This window comes from Myotis myotis, unplaced genomic scaffold, assembly GCF_014108235.1.
Source record: "Myotis myotis isolate mMyoMyo1 unplaced genomic scaffold, mMyoMyo1.p scaffold_m19_p_3, whole genome shotgun sequence".
Lineage (NCBI taxonomy): Eukaryota > Metazoa > Chordata > Mammalia > Chiroptera > Vespertilionidae > Myotis > Myotis myotis.
In genome coordinates this window covers 130,481,223-130,505,170 of record NW_023416335.1, presented here as the reverse complement: position 1 = coordinate 130,505,170, position 23,948 = coordinate 130,481,223, and the positions used below count along the sequence as shown (strand labels likewise).

The following is a 23,948-nucleotide window of genomic DNA, read 5'->3' as shown; positions in this document are numbered from 1 at the left end:
ATTCATAGAGGGGGTCTTTTCTCTGTATCCTCTCATGGCAGAAGGGGCAAGGAATCTCTTTTATAAGGACACTAATCACATTTATGAGGGCCCCACCCCCACAATGTAATCACATCCTACAGGCCCCACCTCCAAATGCCATCATATTGGGCGTTGCCTTAGGATTTAACTTGATTTGGGGGGGGGGGAACATCAGCATCTAGTTTGTAGCATTCCCACAGCTAACATGTAACAGTAATGTGTTACGTTGTTATAGTAATGGCCTCCAGTGAATCATGTCTCCCCCTGTCTATGCCCTTTCCCCTTACCTCTACCCTCTTTCCCCTAACCCAGGGGTGGGCAAACTTTTTGACTCGAGGGCCACAATGGGTTCTTAAACTGGACCGGAGGCCCGGAACAAAAGCATGGATGGAGTGTTTGTGTGAACTAATATAAATTCAGAGTAAACATCATTACATAAAAGGGTACGGTCTTTTTTTTTTTAGTTTTATTCATTTCAAACGGGCCGGATCCGGCCACGGGCCGTAGTTTGCCCACGGCTGCCCTAACCTCTACCCTTAAAGATAGCTCTTTTGGACAGAATCTAAGATGACTCCACAACTGAGCTTATGACCTGCATGAGAACTAGCTCTCTCTCCCTCCCTTGAAGAACCTTCAAAAAATCTATTATTTTGGCCCATTTATAACCTCTCTCACATTTATTCTGGGTTTACATTGCTTGTTGATGTTTAAAAGTATAAATGCAGTAAGCAGAGACTTGAAAAGAGCTTGCACACTGGGACTTGCCTTCCTGCTCTCCTAAAGTCACCATTTAAGACGTTCCGGCTAACCTACTAGATGATATGGCCACAAGTACTAGACTAGCTTTTTAAGCTGAGACCCCTCCCCTTCCCTTACCTTTTAGATATCCGGTTTTTTTTTTTTTTTTTTTTTTAATATATTTTTACTGAATTCAGAAAGGAAGGGAGAGTGAGATAGAAACATCAATGATGAGAGAGAATCATTGATCAGCTGCCTCCTGCACCCCCCACACTGGGGGATCGAGCCCACAACCCAGGCATGTGCCCTGACCGGGAATCGAACCGATCAATGGTCAGCCACTGAGCCATGCCAGCCAGGATATCTAGTCTTAATCAAGCAGGATAACCATAGGCAGGAGTGTCCCCAGGCACAACCAGCAGAAGAAATGTGTGGGTGGATACACACACACACACACACACACACACACACACACACACACATTTGTACGTAGGTATACATCAAATAAAGACAATGGAGTTACAATATTATGGGTCTCTTAGTCTGAAATTGCAGAGTAGGCTGGCAGGCTAGAAGCTCTCCAGGAGGACCTAATGCTATAGTCTTGAGGTGGAATTTTTTTCTTAGGGTAGGTAACTTCAGTTTTGCTTTTAAGGTGATTCAGCTGATTAGATGAGGTCTAGCCACATTATGGAGTGTAATCTCCTTTACTTAAATTCATCTTTAAAAAAATTTTTAAAACATTTATTGATTTTAGAGAGAAAAACATCTATTTGCTGTCCACTTATTTATGCATTCATTGGTTGATTCTTCTGTGTGCCCTGATGGGATCAAACCCACAACCTTGATGTATCTGGATAACACTCCAAGCAACAGAGTTACCCAGCCAGGGCTACTTAAAGTCACCTGGTTGTAGACCTTAACCACATTTACAAAATACCTTCATAGCAACTCCTAGGTTAGTGTTAGAATACTAGTATTACTACTGTTGCCTAGCCAAGTTCACATGTCCAACTAATAAACATTTTTTAATGCTATCCACTCAGTAAACATTATCACCTCATCGTTAAACCCCTATCTATACCAAGTTTAAGAGTGAGGAAGGGAGAGGGAGAGAGAGAGAGAGAAACATTGATGTTCCAGAGAAATAATGATCAGCTGCCTCTTGAACGTACCCCAATTGGGACCAAACCACACCTAGATATGTGTTCTGACCAGGAATCAAGCTTCAGTGCATGGGACGATGCTCCAGCCAACTGAGCCACACTTTCCAGGGCTGATAATGGAACTTTTAAAGATTACCCAAGGTTGCTTAATAAGGAGAAAAAGAGAGGTAGTTCTAGTGCATGCTTGTGAGCCCAGTTGTGGACTTACCTGAGGTTCTGCCCAAAAAAGCCACCTGTGGAAGGAGAGGTTGGAGGTAGGGGTGGGACCTCAACAAAGAAAAGCTGGGTAGGTATCACCAGTTTCTAAGAAGGGAGCAGAGAGCTTCCTTCTAGTGAAGGAAGAAGAAATTGATATAAAGGGAACTTTAGGTGACAGTCACCAGTGATGTGGGGTTTTGTCCCAAAGAACCCTTAACCACCTGATAGTCTCATTATTGATTAATCAAGTGGTCAAGTAAGCCCTTTTGCTTTTCTTTCTTTTTTTTCCATCTCCATTCTGCTTTAACTTTATAGTGTTCAAAAACTATGTTTAACAAGAATGTAAAGTTTATCTCTAGGTTGGAAAAAAAAAAAGAAAAGAAAAAGGAAACATAATCCCTATTTCATTACAACAGGCTTCTCATTTACAATGAGCCCAAGCCTGGGATAGAGGATAAGCCCAAAAGTTAAATGAAGTTTAGACTTTTGATTATTGTTTTGGCACTGAGCATTTCAATTACTGAATGAAACTGTTTTACAACTTAAAGTGATTGCATAACTTTTAATTACCTAACTGTATTTAGAAATCATGGTATTCAAGTTTCTTAAAGTAACATTTTTATAACTTTGTGGTTTTTAATTCTTTAAATTCAGCCTAAAAATATTGTTTGTAAAGTATCATTTTTTAAAATAATAGATAACTCCAATTGAAAGAACTAAATTACCTTAATCATTTACATTTAAAACTTGGTTAAGTTGACTTAATTTAAAACTGCATTTGTAATTTTAATATGTTTATTTGTATAGAAGGAATTTAGATGCTAGACTTAACAAGTCAAATGTTCTCAATACTTAAAAAACTTTTATAAAGCTAATATATTGAAATGAAATAAAAACAACAGACAAAAAAGAACAACAAAACAATAATGCCTGTAGATTACATTTAACACTAAAGCAACTCAAATTCTATAAAAATTCCAATACTGTTGTAATGTACCCTGCGAATCACAGAAGGACGCCTCAAGAAGTCGAATTAAAGAGTCACATTTATTGCAATCCGGGACTATGAGGGGCCATTCCCAAATCTCATAGCCATAAGATGGTGGCAAAACCAGACTTATATAGGCAAAAGTCACAAAGGTATTGATTACATCCCAGGGTTTGGAATGTGGCACCTGGCTCCCAAAAAAGCAGATTACAGAAGCAGAATTAAGCATGTTAATTGCACTTCCCGTTCTTGGGGTCACTGAATTGACAGAAATACATTATCTAGAGTCCTTGGGTAACCTGGGTTAAAATTAGGCATGTTATCTAAATTACAGTTTTGGGTCTCCGGATCACTGAGTTGATAGAAACACATTATCTAGAGCCCTCGGGTCTCCCGACCACTGAGTTGTCAGGACAGTTTAGAGTAATTGTGCTGTCCTGGTCTCGGGACCACTGAGGCAGCTGGAACACACCACCTGTGGCCACTAAAACAGTTTAGGGTAATTGTGCTGTCCTGTTTCCCAGGTACAGAAGAATGTGCTCTCTAAGACCAGTATGATAACAATTAACGGAATAGTCATTCAATTGATAAGGCATTCAATCGAATGGGATGACTTATACAATTTAGAAAATCAAAGTAACCTGTCCATTGTTAAACAAAGCAAATAGGTACCATACTTCAATACTAAATGTAAACTTGGCTAAGCCCTTTTACTTTTATTTTTTTAAACAATATGTGCTGGAGAGGGAATAAGATCTCAAATGTTCTGGAGAACAACAATTTTGCAGATTTTTATACATTTGAAATTAAAGAGGGAGGAGGGAATGGAAGGAAAATTACTTGGAGGTGAGAGAAAGTAAGGCGGGATGGGATTACAGGATAGATAATAAAATTATGTCTTTCTTGAGAGTTTAAAAAATGTGTTAACCTGGATGCATAGAAACAATGGAGGGGGCTTGCTTAAGGCAAAGGTAAACCTTTTACTAAAAAGTTACATGCCTGGGGCATTACTATCCACCATGACCTACCCAGTTAGGAATTTATGATCAGATCACCTTGTGAGGTTACTTTCCATAGAAGCACACTTTTTGTCCACAGGTCCCCCTTTTGGTCATAAATCAATCCGAAGGATGCACTGATGTCCAGCCTTTTGGTAGATAGATAGTGTGGTCTCACAGCTCCCAGAAGGCTCATTTCTAGGAAGTCTCAGTATCCTCATTGTCTTATTGATTTTTGGGGGATGGGGCAATACTGTAACCCATGAGATTTGAATTGAGGCTGAATTTTCCCAAAATGGGAGGGGCAGGTAAAGGGAAGGCAATCAAGCATTATATATATTATGAAACAAACAAACAAACAAAAAAACAGTCTGGATTATTTCTATCCTATGAACTATGGCCTTCTGTGTCATTTTTCTAGTATTATGTAAGCCAGCAGTTTTCATTGGTGAGCCACAAGAATTTTTAAAACATGAAATACCTGACTATTCAGTCAGGGCACTGACCTCTTGTCCCTTCAATTGTCATAAGAAAAAATGACAACAGCTAATACAATAACCAACCAGTGTGAATGAATCAAAATTATATATATATTTTTTGTCAGATAGGCCAAAAATATAGTAATATTTTTTGGTGTGCTGCAGAATTTTAGTAATTTGTTTATGTGTGCCATGAAATGAAAAAGGTTGAAAATTGCTGCAGCAGACGAAATCTCCTGGTTGTAAGCTACAGTCTTTGAAGTCTTTGTATCTCCTTTTAGCACACTAAAAAATGGATCAGTCACTAATTTGTCAATTTATTTTAGCCAATTAAGTCCTTGATAATAATGCATAAAGTCTCCTCTGAGTAAAATTGGTTCACATGCCCTTTCTTCCAGATGCATAGAGCAACCAGTGACTATTTCATAAGGAGAAAGGCGGTGTTTTCAAGGAGTAGTTCTCAGGTTGAGAAGCACTGTAGGGAGACCTTTTGGTCAAAGGAGACTAAAAGCTTCTGAAAACTTAGCTTGTTGAGTTTTAATTGTACCATTTGTAAGACCCACCATTCCAGAAGACTGGGGGTGATAAGCACAATGAAAATGCTGTAGAATAGGCAAAATGTTATAATCGATTGCATTATTTGCCCAATGAAAGGAGTCCCTCAGTTACTACATAACTCAGAGGGAATTCCCCAACTGGGAATTGGGTCAGATTTGACTAGCAAAAATATATGTTGCCCTGTAACATTCCCTAGTTGAAAGGGAATAGGTTCTGATTTAAAAATGAACATTGGGTCCCTGGCCAGGTGGCCCAGTTGGTTAGAGCATCGTCCTTATATGTCAAGGTTGCAGGTTTGATCCGTGACCAGGGTATCCCATCTCAAACACTTCGGTTTTTGACCAAGTTGTTCATAGAAAAAAACTCAGTTTTGGACCTGGCGGCCCTTTCATGCTGATACCTCAGCATGACAAAAAGCATCTCTCCAGCACAAAGAAAGGCGAGAATGCTTTTGTTGCTGGCAAAATCGATTATTTGCACAATTTTAAAACATAAAGAGGCCATCAAGAATGCTAATGTTAAGGATGTGAAAGTGCACACAAAACAGTAATCACAGGCAATTAAAGAGGTAGCAAAATTGTTCATTTGGATAAAGGAAAGCAGTTAGCTAGTGACAGCATTTCTGAAGCAGTGAAGCAGTGATATGTGAAAAAGCGAAGATGCTACATGTGGACTTCCTGAAAGTTACCCCTGGAACCAGGGCTGAAAGTGATTCTGTTATTGGAGAATTGCTTGGGTGGAATTTCTGTTGCTAGTAGAAGTGGAGTTCTTATGATATCTTGAGAAAAAGAATTTTCTAAGAATCTCAGGAAGAATGAGTGATTTTTATTTGTGTGTAATTATATTGCTCGGTTTCCAAAGTCCTATTTCCCTTAAACAAGTCCTGGAAAAGGTGCAGCTGGGGGCTTCAGCAGAGCTAGAAGCAAAGCCAGTGTCCAAAGTTTCTGTCATGGTGGAGTTGAGTCCACCACAGCATCAGGCTGACTTTAGTCCATGTGAGCAACAAGTGAACCAAGAACCCAGTGTGCAAGAGAGGGCACTCCCTTTGTTCAGGTGCCTATGTATCTCAGATTTTGTACCTTTGCGGTGGCCATGCCTGTTCTAGACAGTGATTCCCTCCCAGGTGTGATTGACAGATAAGCACTTTCCCAGGTCATCCAGACCTTAGTGGACATGCATCTAATATCCAGTCCCTTCCCCCATGTGGGGAACAGACCAGAATGTTAAATTGCAGCTTCCTGGCATAAATGCCATGCCTATATTATCTGGCCTTCTCTTTACTCCTTTCCTCTTAATTAATAACCAGGTTATTACAACAATATCAATTTGTTTAGGCTAGTAGGGGGTGGTTTGATAAATATAAGCAAGAGATGTTTATTTATAGATTAAACATTTACTGTATATACTAGTAAGAAAGGTAAAAACGGAATCATTGGTGGGTCTGGAATGAATTAATTCATTATATCATTTCTAATGGGGAAAAATGATTCCATTTTCAAACAAATCACTTCTCAAATTGCCTTCCAGAGCGAATTAAGTTGGAAAGCCAAGGTTCCACTGTGTGTGCTTTCTTGAGGATAATTACAGTTTATTTCAAAGATATGTTAACTTAGATGCACAGGAATAATGGACACAGCCTGCTTATAGCAAAGATAATTCTTTTAGTAAAATGCTATATACCTGGGGCATGACTACCCAGTATGACCCTCCCAATTAGGAATTTATGATCAGTAACCCTGTGAGATTACTTTCCATGGAACTCCTCTTTCATTTACACAATTGTCTTCATTCTTGTGAATTTATAGCCTTTTTTTTCTTTCTTTTTTAATTAACACCTTTAGTGTCATGTTAGCATGTTTGGGAAGGAGCTGAGGCAAACAAATACCTACCTGTTCAGTCTTTAAACAAGCACCATTAACTTTTTTGTGTGATAATAAGTGTGTAAGTACCATTTAGAGATGGTAAATCACTTCGGGATTCAATAGAAGCCCTACAGAGCTCTCTCTGGGAGCATGCCTGATGCCTACACCTTCCCCTTCCCCTTCTCCTTCCCCCAAGGCATATTACCTTTGCCCTTCTCACTCCTGAGCTCCCAGAGCCCTCTTTTGCCTCTAACTTGTTTCCTGAGCCTAAGTAGCCCAGCTGGCTCACTCCTACTACCTTTATACCTTTCTAAATAAACTTTTTCTTATAAGGAAGGAAGGAAGGGGGGAAGGAAAAAGGGAAGGAAGGAAGGAAACCTTACATAATGGAAAAAGCCCTTTCTTTTCATTGAAAACTATATTTCTTCAAAAGATACAGCTAATTTCCACTCCTGATTTGTTGGATTGGGTTTTTCATTTCTTTAAAAACGTTTTTAAAAAATAAATAAAAATAAAAACGTTTTTAAAGAAATGAAAAATGTTTTAATGAAAAGGTTTCATTTCTTTCTAAGATTTTCTTTCTGGTTCTAAAGATAAGTTAATGTTTTCCCATAGGCTTTTGTATATCTCTATGTAAATTATCAATGTAAGAAACATCCAAACCTGCAGAGAATTTTTATGAGTTTATTTGAGCCACACTGATGACATTGCTGGGAATCAAGATCTCAAATACCCCAAAGGATGACTGTTTTTCAGTTTCTTTTCTACATTTGTAATTAAGGAGGGAATGTAAGGAAGAAGATTGACATGAAAGTGAAAGAAAGCAAGGTACATGATAGTAAACTATATTATGTGCTCACTTGAGGGTGTTTATGCCTCTGAGGGATCTGAAAAAGAGGCATTTCAAAGGTGTGTTGACCTAGATGCACAGAAACAATAAGGGTAAACGTTTTAGGCCTGGAGGTTAATACCCATCATGACTTTCCTAGTTGGGAATTTATGTCAGATCACCCTGTGAGATTACTTTTGATCACTGAACTTGTACATACTCCCTTTTTCATCCCCCAAATCTTACATATGATTTTAAATTTTTGCCTACCCTTTCTACCCTATTCTTTCTCTCTGATCTAACCAGAACTCTTATACATGTATACCTCAGATCTCAGATCATCTGGCTCTGTGAGTGATTATTAGTTTCCTATTGCTGTTATAACAAATGACCACAAATGTAGTAGCTTAAAATAACACAAATTTATTATTTTCCAGTTCTATAAATCAAGTTCAGAATAGGTCTCCCTGGACTAAAATTGAGATGTCAATGGGGTTGTGGTCCTTTTAGAAGCTCTAATGACAAATGTGTTTCTTTGTCTTTTCCAGCTACTAGAGTCTGCCCTGACTTCTTAGCTTGTGGCCTCCAGCCAGCCATCATATCAGTCTGACCTCTGCTTTTAGACTCCTTTTAACTCTTCATTTGACAGGTCTCTTCCCATTGAATTGGTTTACCCAGATAATCCAGGATAATCTCCTTATCTCAGAATCCTCAATTTAAACACACCTGCAAAGTCTCATTTGCCATGTAAGGTAACATATTCACAGGATAATGGGATTTGGATATGGACAATTTGGGGAGCCATCCACAAGTGATAACACTAAAATGATATTAATGACACTACTCTGACTGGAAAAGTATATCATCAGCTTGTAAGAATACCTCTCAACCTTATTTTTATCATAGGGTGGATTCTTCAGTATCTTCCAGTTAATGTAGTCCTTTCTATTCTAAACCATTCTCTCAATGAATCCTTCCTACGCAATGATTTAATTACATATTATCACATATAAAGTTTGTTCTCTAGATTAAAAGTCTTGTAATGGGAAAAAGAAAAGCCATGATTTAGACCTAGGTTATAAACTCATATGCCCCAGGGGTCAGGTAGATAGCATAAATCAATCAAATCAGTCTGAGTAAAGAGAATGGAACTGTTGTTAACAGCATAATAGCATTCAAGACACATTTTTTAAAACCTTTTGATCAAACTAAACAGGGCTTCAGGCTACAAGTTTGGACCCTTGATTTAGGTAATAGTTGATCTTTAGATCCATCTAATCTAATAGAAGAGAAACATGCAAATTGACCATACCTCTGCTACACACACAAGCCACGCCCACAAGCCAATCAGGGGCGAATATGCAAATTAACCCAACTAAGATGGCAGCAGCCACAGAGCTGGAGTGAGCAGGAGGGTTGGGTTGCCCCCGGCAATAGAGGAAGCCAAGCTTCCCGCCTGCCCTGCCGGCCCTGAGCTTCCGCTCAAGACTACAAAGTTTCAATTATAGAAGTCAAATAAATCCCTGATACCTGCTTCCAGCTGCCATGGCCTCCGCTCAAGGAGTGGCTGGGAGCCTGGGTTGCCAAGGGGCAACCCCGGCTTCCAGGACTTGGGCTCCACTCAAGGCTACAAAGTTTCAATTATAGAAGATAAATAAATCCCAGATATTTGCTTCCAGCCCACGGCCGTGGCCAGCCTGAAAACAGCCCTCAGCCCCTCACCCAGGCTGTCCAAACCCCCATGGGGTGAGGGTCCCCACTCGGGGGCTTGACCAGCCTGCAAACAGCTATCAGCTCCTCACCCAGGCTGCCCAGGCACCCCAGTGGGGACCCCCACCCTGAAGGGGGTGTGGCCAGCCTGAAAACGGCCCTCATCCAGGCTGGCCAGTTATCCCAGTGGGACCCCACCCTGATCCAGGACACCTTTCAGGGCAAACCAGCTTGCCCCCACCCATGCACCAGGCCTCTATCCTATATAATAAAAGGGTAAAATGCAAATTGACCCTAATAGCAGAACCACTGGGAATGACTGGTCACTGTGACACACACTGACCACTAGGGGGCAGATGCTCAATGCAGGAGCTGCCCCCTGGTGGTCAGTGAGCTCCCACAGGGGGAGCTCTGCTCAGCCACAAGCCAGGCTCATGGCTGCCAGCACAGCGATGGTGGTCGGAGCCTCTCCCGCCTCCTCAGCAGCGCTAAGGATGTCTGACTGCAGCTTAGGCCTGCTCCCCGCTGGCAAGCGGACATCCCCCGAGGGCTCCTGCACTGCCAGGGGGATGTCTGACTGCCAGCTTAGACCCGCTCCCCCAGGGAGCGAGCCTAAGCCAGCAGGTGGACATCCCCCGAGGGGTCCCAGACTGCGAGAGGGCACAGGCTGGGCTGAGGGACCCCCCCCCCCCAGGGCACAAATGTTTGTGCACCGGGCCTCTAGTAAAATAATAAAATAGTAGCACTTCCTACTAGTTTTTAAAAGTTATCATATCTATTTATTTATTTATTTCCCAGGTAACCTGACCTGTGACAATTGATAAGGAGTTCACTATCTAGCTTGCTAGAAAGATAAGTCTAAAGATTAAGTGGTGTAATAAAGGACTCTAATAGAGGATTGAAAGCACATATAAAGGAGCAATTAATTCTGTCTTATATTAGGAATATGGAGAGGATGGATGACATTTAAGCTGAGCTTTGAAGAATGAATTCTCTGAGATAATTAGCATTCAGTCTTCATTTGCTTACTCTCCATCTATTAAAGTTGTACTTATTTTAAAAATAAACACACGTTGCTTATTTCATTTTATCTTTATAATCTCTCTCCCCCCCCACCCCCCAGATTTTGTGTACAAGTGCTTTGGAAAAGATGGCTCATATTAACCTCAAGGAAATAACCTTAATAGTAGGTGTGGTTACTGCCTGCTATTGGAACAGCCTCTTTTGTGGTTTTGTTTTTGATGATGTGTCAGCAATACTGGATAATAAAGACCTGCATCCATCTACACCTTTAAAAACTTTATTTCAGAATGACTTCTGGGGAACCCCTATGTCTGAGGTAAGTAATTACATATTATAAGAATCTCAGATTTTAAAGTATTTTGGTAGTTTATTACTCCTATTTCTTTTTTATTGATTTCAGAGAGGAAGGGAGAGGGAGAGCTAGAACCAATACTAATGAGAGAATCATCAATTGGCTGCCTCCTGCACACCCCCTTCCAGGGATCGAGCCTGCAACCTAGGCATGTTCCCTGACTGGGAATTGAACTGTGACTTCTTGGTTCATAGGTCACAGATCAACCACTGAGCACACTAGCCAGGCCCTATTTCTTTCTTTACGAGCATTGTCATCATAGCAATTAATAGATTTTTTTACCCCAAAATTTTAGGCATAGCATGTTTATAAAAAATTGGGTAGGAAATTTAAGATGTGTTTATCTTTTTAAAGCATTACTTGTTTCCTTTCTTGGTTGTGTACCTTAGCTTAGTCTTTTAAAAAATAATGTATGTGTATGAAAAGCAAATGTGTTAGCAAAAAATGCAAGTCTGTTTCTTGCTCACTGGCTTTCTTTTTTTTCCCTCTCTTCTGAATGAGGCAAAAGAGATGACTACTTGTGATATATTTATTTAAAAATGCATGCAACTTTAATATAAATTAGACCTTAAGTGAAAAAATAGTAAGTACACATATATATTGGCAATTTTTCTGCAGGAAAAAAAGTGACTTATTAAAAACATTAAATATCATCTCTCTTATCTAACAGGTTTTTTTTTTATTATTATTTGAGAACCCAAAAGCTCATTTCATTCTTATGAGGGTAATTTTACTTTGCCAGAAATTTCATTTTGAAGGTCAATGTTAAGTTGGGATTAAACCAGGGGTGGGCAAACTTTTTGACTTGAGGGCCACAATGGGTTCTTAAACTGGACCGGAGGGTCGGAACAAAAGCTTGGATGGAGTGTTTGTGTGAACTAATATAAATTCAAAGTAAACATCATTACATAAAAGGGTACGGTCTTCTTTTTTTTTTAGTTTTATTCATTTCAAACGGGCCGGATCTGGCCCTTGGTCCGTAGTTTGCCCAGGGCTGGATTAAACCCTTGTCAGTTTGGGATTATATAGATTGGATTCTAATTTTAGTTTTATTATGTAACTAGAGGCCTGGTGCACAAGATTTGTGCACTCGAGAAGGGGTCCCTCAGCCTGGCCTGTGCCCTTTCACAGTTCAGGAGCCCTCAGGGGATGTCCGGGTGATGGCTTAGCAGAGGCGGGAAAGGCTGGTCATTGCTGCTGTACTCGCCAGCCGTAAGCCCGGCTTCTGGCTGAGCGGAGCTCCCCCTGTGGGAGTGCACTGACCACTATGGGGTAGTTCCTGCGGTGAGTGTCAGCCCCCTGGTGGTCAGTGCGCATCATAGCAACTGGTCCTTCTGCTGTTTGGTCGATTTGCATATTAGCCTTTTATTATATTATGTAATAGCTGTGTGAAATAGTTGGGAAAGCAGCTTTTAGATGGTAAGTCAGTTTCCTACCACTCTATATCTTGAGGATAAATAAATGAATTGATATATCTACATTACCTGGCACATAGTTGTTGAAATATAATATATAAAATTTTGTTACAGTTATAGTTTGTCAGTCATTATTCATGGCCTAGCCCACATTTCTACATTTGGAAGCTTCACAAGCATAGGGGATGGATGGACTCTTTCCTTTCTCTCATCACTAGCACATAATAAGTATTTTTTCTTATGAAACTAGAGGCTCAGTGGACGAAATTTGTGCACGGGGTGGGGGGTGTCCCTCAACCCGGCCTGCACCCTCTCCAATCTGGGACCCCTTGGGGGATATCCGACTGCTGCGGGATTGGGCCTAAACTGGCAGTCGGACATCCCTCTCACAATCTGGGATGACTAACTCCTAACCTCGCGCCTGCCTGCCTGCCTGCCTGCCTGATTGCCCCCAACTGCCCTCGCCTGCCTGCCCAATCGCCCACACCTGCCCTCCCCTGCCAGCCTGATCTCCCTCAACTGCCCTCCCCTGCCAGCCCAACCGCCCATACCTGCCCTCCCCTGCTAGCCCAATTGCCCACAACTGCCCTCCTCTCCCGGCCCGATTGCCCCAACTGCCCTCCCCTGCTGTCCCGATAGCCCCCAGTTGCCCTCCCCTGTCAGTCTGATTGCCCACAACTTCCCTCCCCTGCCGACCTGATCACCCACAACTGCCCACCCCTGCTGCGACCTGCCTCCTCTGCCAGGACCCGCCTCCTCTGTGCGAGGCAGTGGAGTCGCCGTGACCGGACTCCTCCGTGCCACGCAGAGCCACAGGATCTCCAGGCCTCACCGTGTGAAGCAGCCACTGGGCCCCGCTTCCACTGTGCACGTAGCCATCTTGTGATGACGTCGCACGTGAGGGCCACCTAGGCTTTTATTAGTACAGATAGGCAGACTCTAGCCCTGAATGAGTGGCTCAGTTGGTTGGAGTATCGTCTCACACACTAAAAAGGCTCTGAGTTCAATTCCCCATCAGGGCACATGCCTAGGTTTCAGGTTCAGTCCCCGGTCAGGGTGTGTATAGGAGGCAACCCATAAATGTTTCTCTCTTACATCGATGTTTCTCTCTGTGTCTCCCTCTCCCTCTAAAAATCGATAAAAATATATTCTCGGGTGAGGACTAAAAGACAGTCCTATATAATAAAAAGCTAATATGCAAATCAACTGAATGGCAGATCGACCAGTCACTATGACATGCACTGACCACCAAGGGGCAAACGCTCAATGCAGGAGCTGCCCCCTGGTAGTCAGTGCACTCCCACAGCACCGCTCAGCCAAAAGCCGGGCTCACTGCTGGCAAGCACAGTTGTTGAGTCTAATGATTCAACAACAAGGCAGCGCTAAGGATGTCCGACTGATGGCTTAGGCCTGAGGGCTCCCAGACTGTGAGAGGGTGCAGGCTGGGCTGAGGGACCAACCCCACTCTCAACCCTTTCCCAAGTGCACAAATCTCGTGCACCAGGCCTCTAGTAATAAATAAAATAAGCAGTCTCTATTTTCTTGCAACCTTGCTATTCTTACCCAATTCTAGCCTTTAAAAAATAAGTCTTTTGTTAAGAAGGGGAAACAGTTTATTTCCCCTTGACCTCTATCATTTAATCCACAGAGACCCTGAGAAGTAAGTGTCCATTTGCCTATCTTATGGTAGTGTCTTTTGTGATTTAATCATGACATTGAGATTTTTAACCTGAAAAGTTAGATGATCAGATTAAAGGGCTCATGAAAGTTATACCATGGTATTAATGCTATATTTTATGATTTTCTCAGCTTTGCAGATGAAAATTTGATTTTGTGCGGAGCACCTGTAAGAGAATACCCTAAGAAACAATAAACCCAAAATGTATAAACAAATTAGAATAACAATTTATAGTGAAGAGTGTTGCTTCCTCTTATTTTCTGATAAACATGTTCTCTCCCTGTAGGAAACTGTGCTACTATGGAAAAATTATTCTAACTAGTATTTAGTTGTCATAAGGTTTTTTGACAAGCCTGGAATTAGCACTTTCAAAGACATAATGATTGATGTTATCAAGTAATGGTAACCTGGAAGCTTGCACAGGCACAATCTTTATAATGATATTTGTACCAGTGTAGATCTTAGAGACACATTCTCCTGAGCTACATGAATACTACCACATTAGGGAATCATTAGACTCCTCTGGTGCTCTCGTTGTTTAGATGAATCTCTTTAGTAAGCCCATTTTTTTAAATATGTAATACTCTGTTTATTGATGTTTTCTTGTATTGCAACCCCAGCTGCACATAGAATCTGCCTGGGTCACTTTAAAAATATATATTACCAAGGATCTACCCAAAACTATTAATTACAGTTATCTCAGAGTGGGATGCTGGCATCAGTATTTTTTGTCCTGTTTCGTTTGTGTGTTTGCTTTCTTGTTTTTGTGGGGTTGGGGTGGGGGCAAGAAGGGACTGTGTAAGTTAGGTGCAGCCATGGTTGAGAACCACTGAGCTGTAAAGCCACCTGCGTTAAGGTAACTTCTGCAGGTATCCTTTCTTACTTTGTTTTGCCATCCATATATGTAGATTTACATTAACTGCTTATTTTTTCATTATATTTGTGCTTATGTTTCTATTGCCAACCAATACATGAGTAATTTTTTCTTTAATATAGTTGAATATAATAATGATCAGAATTGTCTTGTTTATAATGAAACTAGCTGTTTTACTAGATTTTCAGAGTAAATTTGATATATAAGCTGATGATTATCTACAACAGTGGAGTCTTATTAAATAGAATGTTAATGATTTCTGTGAATAATTAGTTATATTAACAATCTGTTTTTAGTTGTTATTACCTATGGCATATATACATCTAATAAACCTAACAAAGCAGTTATGTATACTGCAATTAAAAATACCTATTCCCTGCCCCTTTCTTGCTTCATCCTTTCAATTGGCAAATATGTTCCAATGGAGCCACAGTAACATTTCAGGCACTCACAGTGTTTCTATTTTCTCGAACCTTTTTCTGCTTTCTGGTACAAATCATGTCAGTTTGATATAGTGCCTTAAAATAAAAGTTGTATGCCTGAGCTGAAATAAAAAGGATGTATAATTATTAGCCTAGCAGGAAAGAACACTCTAGGTAGACATCATGCATGGTGTGTGTAGTCAATACAAACAGAGAGATTAAAATGTTCCTAGTTCAAAATGGGCAGTATTTGTTGCTTGTGCTTCCGTATGTTCTCTAGTAGGTATGAACAGGCTGAAGTCTGTACCTACACACCAAACTATGTAAGGGGTAGGAGAGCAAAGATGTTGAGTGTGCATTCCCTTATATAAAATTACAGGAAATAACTAAGATAATATTTTATATAGTTTTCATCTGTGTGTTTTATTCTTAAATCTGACTTGATTTTGTCTTAGAGCAAAAATATTTCTGGTTAAATGTGACTTGTCATTTATAAAGAAATTTAGTACTTCATATAAAATTGGATGTTGGATGTATTGCTGTTGGAGACTGCCATAGCAAAGGTGTCTATTCTCTTATTCTAAGAAGGTTTTGCTCTTACATTACTCTCTGTGTAGTATTTGGAGATTTTCGGTGTAATATAATTCAGGTTTATACATTATGGACAATGGGGGAAGAAAAAGGAACATCTGTAATACTTTGAATAAAGATTTTTTTTTAAGTTAATTAAATGATTAGTTCATATATCCCAAAGAACCAGGGTACTTAGTAATCAGTGATTGTTTTTTCCTTTTAGGAGAGAAGTCACAAGTCTTACCGTCCCTTAACAGTCTTGACATTTCGCCTAAATTATCTGTTTAGTGAACTTAAACCGATGTCATATCATCTCCTAAATATGATTTTACATGCTGTGGTCACTATAATATTTCTTAAAGTCTGCAAACTTTTTCTGGACAGCAGAAGTAGTGTGATTGCTTCTTTACTCTTTGCAGTACACCCAATACACACAGAAGCAGTAAGTACACTGTAAATTAATATTTATTTCATTATTTTTTATAAAGTCTACACTGTGATTATATGGTATATATTTTTAAGAATAATGTTTAACCATGACTTTATTGTAGAATCTTAAATTACTGCAATAAGTCCTAATTCCCCACTGCACAGAATCTAACTTTGTACTACATAAAATTTTAAAATTTAAAGCAGTTTTTGAAACATAAACATTTATTATTCAAAAACAAGATCTAATCGTTCAGTCTTAGTAATATAATATGTAAATGAATACAATTTTATTCTTTGCTAAATGTTTTATAAATATAAATGTAAAATATTTTTTAAATTTGGTATTGTTTTCAAAGGACAGAAAATAATAAGGCAGATTTAAATAAGGGATGAAAATATATTAAAATATATGCAAACATGAACAGACATCCTAACAAGGAATGATACTCAGTAGTTTCAAGTTGTCTGTTGCCATGTATTTCAAAACTGTGGGCTGTTCTTGCTATTGCCAATATGTCCATCAGCCCCTACCTACCAAGACATACTTCAAATGATAAATGTTTTTGTTGTTAACCTTAAAACTCCAAAATTGCCTCTCAGCAGAGTAAAGAGGACTCTGTTCAATTGCTTTGTTTTGATTCTAAGCAAAAAATTATGTTTAAATTCTGTGTATGTGTTGCAGGGGACTTGTGTCTCCCACTATCTTGAACTTTTTGGAATCTAGCAGTTTTCCATACATTTACAAAAATGATAGGTTGTTTTAAATTTTAGAGTGAGTTCAGAATATTTTAAAGGGAGAGAGGCTTGGTGTTTTATATTTAAATTTTTAGAATTTAAAAGGACTTTAAAGTTGATTGTCTTTTTAAACTTTAATTTGCTGGCTTATTGTGAGATATAACTCGTTGAAGTTATGGTACTTTTTTTTAGAGCACTTATATTTTAAGAAAATATTTAAGAATTCCTTAAATGTTACCATTGAGGGAAGCTGGGTAAAGGGTACATGGGACCTCTACCTACTATTTTTGTAACTTTCTGTGTGTTTATAATTACTTCAAAATATTATCCTATATAATAAAAGGCTAATATGCTAAGTGTCCTCCAACTGGTAGCTATGATGCACACTGATCACGAGGAGGCGGATGCTCAATGCAGGAGCTGCAGTGAGTTGGCAGTGGCAGTTCTTGGGTAATGGACCCTGAAATCAGAAAGGAGGGAGCCAATTCCTCACGGGACCGCGCAATTCCACTGTCAGCCATGGGTTATGTTGTTGCTGGGGCACTGTCAGCCCCAAATCTGGTTTACTGCACAGTTGGGTTTGTGTTCCACACCCTGTATAACAAAAACTTTGCAGAGTGCCCTCTCACACTCTGGGATCCCTCGGGAGATGTCGGAGAGCCAGTTTCGGCCTGATCCCCACAGGCCAGGCCGAGGGACTCCACTTGCCAGAGGGACCCCATTCACTCCGCAAATGCCCTTCAAGCCACAGTGTCACCCCAGGTGCTGCTGGCTGGGGAGAGACCGCAGGAGGTTGGCTCCAGGATGTGTCCAGCCTGTCTCACCCAGTCCCGCCCTGCCGGCCACCTTCTAACTAATTTCCTGTCAATGTGCACGAATCCATGCACTGGGTCACTAGTTAATGATAAAAGGACTTTGGAGTCACTGACAAATTTATTTTTATGGAAGATATACAAATTCACCACATGAGGGCACTCAAAGAATGTCTAAATGAAATTTTCACTTGAAAAGTTGTGGCAATTTAGTTTCTCGTTAGAGTGCTGTTGCTGTTATGTACCTTTAAGTTTTCAAGATGCTCTTCATTAATATGACCCCCCCCCCCTTCCCTTTATAGGTAACGGGTGTTGTAGGAAGAGCAGAACTTTTGTCGTCTATCTTTTTTCTAGCTGCATTTTTGTCATATACCAAATCTAAAGGACCGAATAATTCCATAGGTAAATGTCTTAACATTCAGTTTTTTTCTGTAGCTATAAAACTTGATCAGGTAATTTTTATCTACTTTAGTGCTGCTTCTAAAACATATGCCACACTTGGGGCTTATCATTATATATTATTCTACTTTAGCATTATGGATATATGAAAGTATGCAACATTGTTAATATTAAAGTTTCTTGCATGTAGTTTATATTTTCTCATGACAGATTCTGTATGATCTAATTTTTAAAAATTTATTCTAGAATATAGGAGTTTTAGGATTATTTTTAGTTCTGTCTGCTTTTTCCTATAAATGATATAAGTGTGTACCAATATTTCAGTTGTCTTTCTGTAAATAAACACCTCTGAAGACTGTAAATTATATTATTAGGCAAAGTTAAAAGCCTATTAGAGTGTAACTTTTATTATGTGTTGATCATAATTCAGCTGTTTATTGAGTCCTTACCATGTGGCCTACCCCTGGAAAATGCTTTGTATGCAGTAGCTCATCAGTGCTGATAATGCCTGGCATTGTCAGAAAACAAGTTCCAAGCAATAAAAGTGACTTTTTATGAGTGTGAACACAGTGGCGTGAAAGGGGCCTTAATTACAGGATATTGAGGAGAAGGAAGCAGGGTAACAGGTGGTCGGGGTACATAATGTCTTTAATCTGTATTTGATTGTTCTTAAAGTTTAACGCTGAGTTTTTTTTCCTGCATTCTTAGAGAATTTTCTCACTATAGACCCAAAGTACCTATGATAAGAAGCCTAATATTCTGTGTATAGAAACTAAAACTAAGGCTCAGGAAATAAGTGACTTAGTAGAACAGCTTTAATGTCTTCTCAGATTTGTATAAATGAGTTTGCCTCCACTGCTATGCACAATACCTTCTTAAAACAGTTTGAGGGGCAACATACCATGGAGATTAAGAGCATGGACTCCAGAGCCTAGTTTCACATGCCAGATCCACCATTTCCTACCTCCATTTACTTCTTTGAGTAAATTACTTAACCTCTCTGTGCTTTAGTTTCTTTGTCTATAAGTGTAAATAATAACCTTTCTTACCTGTTGTGAGGGTTAGATTGATGCCAGATAGCATCTGAGGAGGCCAAGGGAGGCCTCAATCTAATACCAAGGTCCAGGATCTTATCACGGCCCAATAAAGGATTTGAGAGTGTGATAGGAAGATTTAGCAAAGCACATTAGATTTCTTAAAGTGATAGTACCCACTCAAGTGAGAGTTGGGCAGCCTCAGAGAACAAGATGCCCCAGTGGGGGTCTGGAAGGTTTTTATTAAATGAGGGCAAGGTGGGCATAGGGTGGCTTGATTTCTGGCACTGGTGGGGTGCCTGCCGAAATGGCTCATCTTCATCCCTCTTCTCCAGGTAGCAATTTCTTTTTTTGGTCCTCCTAATACTGTCATGGCAATTCGAGGGGTAAGGGGAGAGGGCCCCAAAACCGTAATGCAGATTTATGATAAAGATATTACAATGGCCCTATTGGTCACTTTTAGGTCAGTAGGCTGCCAAATTTCGGTAAGACCATTTGTTTGTCTTAATTACAGGATATTGAGGAGAGGGAAGCAGGGTAACAGGTGGTCAGTGAAGATTACACCTATGATATTCCAGCCAAATGGAAAAGGGGAGGGGCAGAGCTTTAGGCCTCTGTTACTTGTTCTCACTTTTCCTGCCTCAGGATGAGTTAAACATGTAAGGCATTTAGTACATGGCTCATAGTAAGCAGTGTACCTATTTTCCCTATTGGCCTTCATGCAGTCAGAGGTAGTACAGTAACTAATATAGAATTTCCTAAGTAAAGCATGAGCAATTAACTTAGAAAATACTGTGACCTACGAGACCATGATCAGGCTCCTGCCTACCTCTTTAACCCTATTTCCCTGCCATTTTGCCCTGCGTACCTTCCCTATAACCAAAGAGACCTTTCTCTTCCTCACATAGGTGAAGCACCTGTGTATACTTGCTATTATTCCCTCTTTTTTGAATTTTCGTCCCTTAAATCTTCACATAATTGTCTTACTTATATTTTTCTTTATATCATCAGGCCTCAGCTCAGCTGTTTCCCTCTTAAGGAAACCTTTCCTAGTCTAACTAAAATAAACTTTCACTTTCAGTCAAACCTCCTTTGTTTCTCAAGCATCTCCCATCTTGAACAGTTCGATCTCAACCGGCAAATCTTGCATGCTGATACCTGAATGATCAGTCGCGAGTCCCTCAGGCAACAAAGGAGAGAATGCGAGAGTGCAGTCAGTTTACCACTATTAACATCTCAGGATATTGTGCTGTGAATATTTTCTCTCTCTTTTTTTTTTTTTTTTTTTTTGCTTTTGTTGCTACTTATTATAAAAGTTTCATTTTTTACTGTACATTTCATTTCCTTTTTGTTAAATTATCATATCCTTTTTGTTTTTTAAGTGTTTACTTGTAGATTAAACAGTAAATTAGACATCTGTGGTATATAAGAAAGGTGAAAATGGAATCATTTGGGGGTCTGGATCAGATTAATTGAATTTACATGGTTTCTAATAGGAAAATATGCTTTGGTTTTTGAACAGCCTTCCAGAATTAAGTTTGAGAATGAAGGTTCCACTGTATTATATTTTGTATTCCTCATAATTTTACTTGGTTCTTTTTAATGATTTCCTATCCTTCATAACTCCTGTATCTTCCCTTGTTTCCTTTAGAATTACTTACTTTAAATTCTTGGTCTATCTTTTCAAGTAATTTCTGCTGTAGTAGTATATGTTATTATGTTTGCTATCTCTCTTTTACGACTGTTGTATCCTCCAGATTTCTACTTACTTTGGCTTGCGAGCTCAAGCCACATGATGTCCTAAAGTTACTGATCACTGTGTCTGTTAAGGAGAAAGGGTCACTCTTTCCATCCTGTCAATTCATGAAAACCCAGGGTGGAGAGCTTCAGGTTCCCCAGGGCCTTTGTTGCTCTCTATTGTTGTTACCATTCTACCAAATGCCACCTTGGTCTCTTAAAAAGAATCAGCGTTGAGAAGAGGCCAGTCTACCCTTCTGCATTTAGATGGGAGATGTGTGGAAGTGACTGCCGAGGGGTGGTTGGTCAACTTATACCTTTTTTTTTTTTTTACAGCCATACTTCCCCTACTTTTCATTTAATATTATAAAATAAATAAATAAAAACGTAAAGGACAAGATAAAATACAGTGGGGCCTTGACTTATGAGTTTAATTCATTCGGAGACTGAGCTCGTTAAGGAGCTAGTTAACTGAAATTACTCTATCAACTCAATGCAAAAAATTGGCGAGAGACAGCTGGTATCTCAAAAAACTCATTAGTCAGGATACTCATAAGTCAAGGCCCCACTGTACACCCATATCTCCTTACTATTATTTTACAACACTTCCTATATCTTTACTGAAACCATTTAGTCATGACTTACAGACATGGTTCAGTCAGCAATCTTTAATTCCATTCTTCACTGCAGTCACAGCAGAGGTTGAAGCAAATTAGCTAAATATGTATTAAAAATTGAGTCATTTATGCCAGTACATCTCCAATTCTACTTTTTTCCACTTCTATGACTCAGTACCTAGAATGGAAGCAGTTAATGAAACTGCTATGAATTTTAGCAAGAAATATTTCTTTCTGATAATTTTGATAAGTCAAATTGATCTTGAGTTTAAGCATTTATTCCAAGAGAGGAATGGGAAATTTAATCTGCCCCATTAACATGCATCTTTTTTAGCCACGAGGGCAGAATTTGATTTCTTGGGGCCAAAGTGTGTGAGGGTCCCCTCCAGTTGTGAGTTTAATAGTTACTGATAATATTCCCCTTATTCCAGCTGATGTTCCCTTCAGATCTGTTGCTGTTGCACATTTGGTTTATCAAACTGTTTGACAAATTTCAGAATGCTAAGACCCTCCCAGTACCACAAAGACACTTTGAGATCCTGCCAGATAATCAGAGAACAGCTGACAACCAGGGAACAGTCCTATAAGGTTCTGGAGTATTTACTGGAAATTTCCTTTTGGTCTGAGAAAATATCAAACTGTCTTATAGATTTGACCTCCTTCCTCTTCCTCCCTTCTTCCACCTCTTCTTCATTTTTATCCTCCACCCAGCCTCCCTCTCCTTCCATCTCCCAAACTTATACCTTTTAAAATAAAATCTACCCTTTAACCCAGCAAGACTTCTGAAATGCTCTGATTTAATCCTGGGGATGCCCACAATCTGCAGATTTCTACAGTAAAGGAGCACAGAAGGATCTGCCCAAGACAGCCAGGATTGGCTACAGCAGAAGTTATTAAAGGTGTTTTTTTCCTCTTGTGCTTTAGATTCAGTCCCTCATAGCACCCCACAGGCATGTTAGGGAGAACCTTCAGTCCCCAGGAGTTAGTTTTTTTAGGGTTGTTTGTTTTGTTTTTGCTTTTAAATAACTTAGAAGCCTTAGCTCCTCTCACTTAATTTTTTTCTAGGGTTTTTGCAGAAGAGGCCAACAGGTCAACAGGTTATGCTAGTTTATCACTTGACCAAAACAAAAATCAAATTATGTTGCTTTTTATCCCTTTATCCCGCACTACTCATAAGGGTCATTTCTAACCTGAGAATACATATTTTGCGTTTTTCTTTTACTTCTTCATTGCTTGTTCTCTCACAGTAAAATGTAGCATTTATTAAGGTAGATATCTTTATCTCCTTTTCTATCTCCGTTTCCTAGAGTGGTTCCTGGTACACAGTAGGTATTCAGTATATACAGGTATTTACTGAGGAAATAGTCAAGTGAATAAGTGTATTGTATAGTTTTAATATGTTTTTCATTGATTTTAGAGAGAGAGGAAGAAACATCAATGATGATAGAAACATCAACATTGATCCGCTGCCTCCTGCACGCCCCTTGCTGGGGATTGAGCCCACAGCCCGAGCCTGTGCCCTGACCAGAATTGAACCAGTGCCTTGGTGCCTGGGTCGATGCTCAATCATTGAGTCACCCTGGCTGGCCTAAATATATTGTATTTTAAAATCTAATGGATAAGATGCTAAAACCTGTGTCGACCTCACTCTGTCCTTTTAAGCCCTGTGGTACTTCTCACTCCACATTACATAATTTTACATGTGAGACTACAGAGTTGTGTCATCACCTTTGTGTCCTCCATTCTATCTAATGTTTGTTTTCCTATGCAAAGATTTTCATTTCTAAGTTATTTGCACCCCACACCCTTTTTATAAGCATGATCCATCCCAAGGCCTTTGCACTTGCTTTTCCATTACTTTAAGTTTCTGCTTAGTCACCAGTAGCACTACTCATCTTCCCCACTCCTTTTTATTTCCCTTCACCTTCTATTTTTCTCTATAACACTTTGGTCACCGGTCAGCATTTGACAAAATATATGTTTACTTGTTTATTTGATTGTTATCATGCTCCCTCACAAAATGACTAGATACTTAAAATAACTAGTTGAATACATGACAGCTGAAAGTGTATATCTCTTCATATTTGATACTTACAATTCTTTCTTTTAATGTGTTGTTAACTTACTTAGTAGAGGTACTTGTTTTGGACAGAATCATACATGGTAATTTTGGCTACAGATACCTGACTATAAAATTCAAAATGTATCTGTTCCATACAGCAATTTAGTCACCGAAGTTTAAAGAACTGAAGTAACTGGTTTTAGTAAAGCTTTTGCCTGTTTTAGAGCTATTAGTTG

At 39.5% G+C, this 23,948-nt stretch overlaps 1 protein-coding gene across 5 annotated transcripts in view; it reads left to right on the top strand.

Annotated features, from left to right (window-relative positions):
• Positions 1–23,948, top strand: part of TMTC3 (transmembrane O-mannosyltransferase targeting cadherins 3) — a 66,293-nt gene that overhangs the window by 6,468 nt on the left and 35,877 nt on the right. For all 5 annotated transcript variants that reach the window (XM_036301417.1, XM_036301414.1, XM_036301416.1 and 2 more), the window contains exons 2-4: positions 10,671–10,886; positions 16,108–16,326; positions 18,166–18,265. In XM_036301417.1, coding sequence (XP_036157310.1) covers positions 10,698–10,886; positions 16,108–16,326; positions 18,166–18,265 — 508 coding nt within the window. In that variant the 5' untranslated portion in view covers positions 10,671–10,697. The remainder of the gene's footprint in view (positions 1–10,670; positions 10,887–16,107; positions 16,327–18,165; positions 18,266–23,948) is intronic.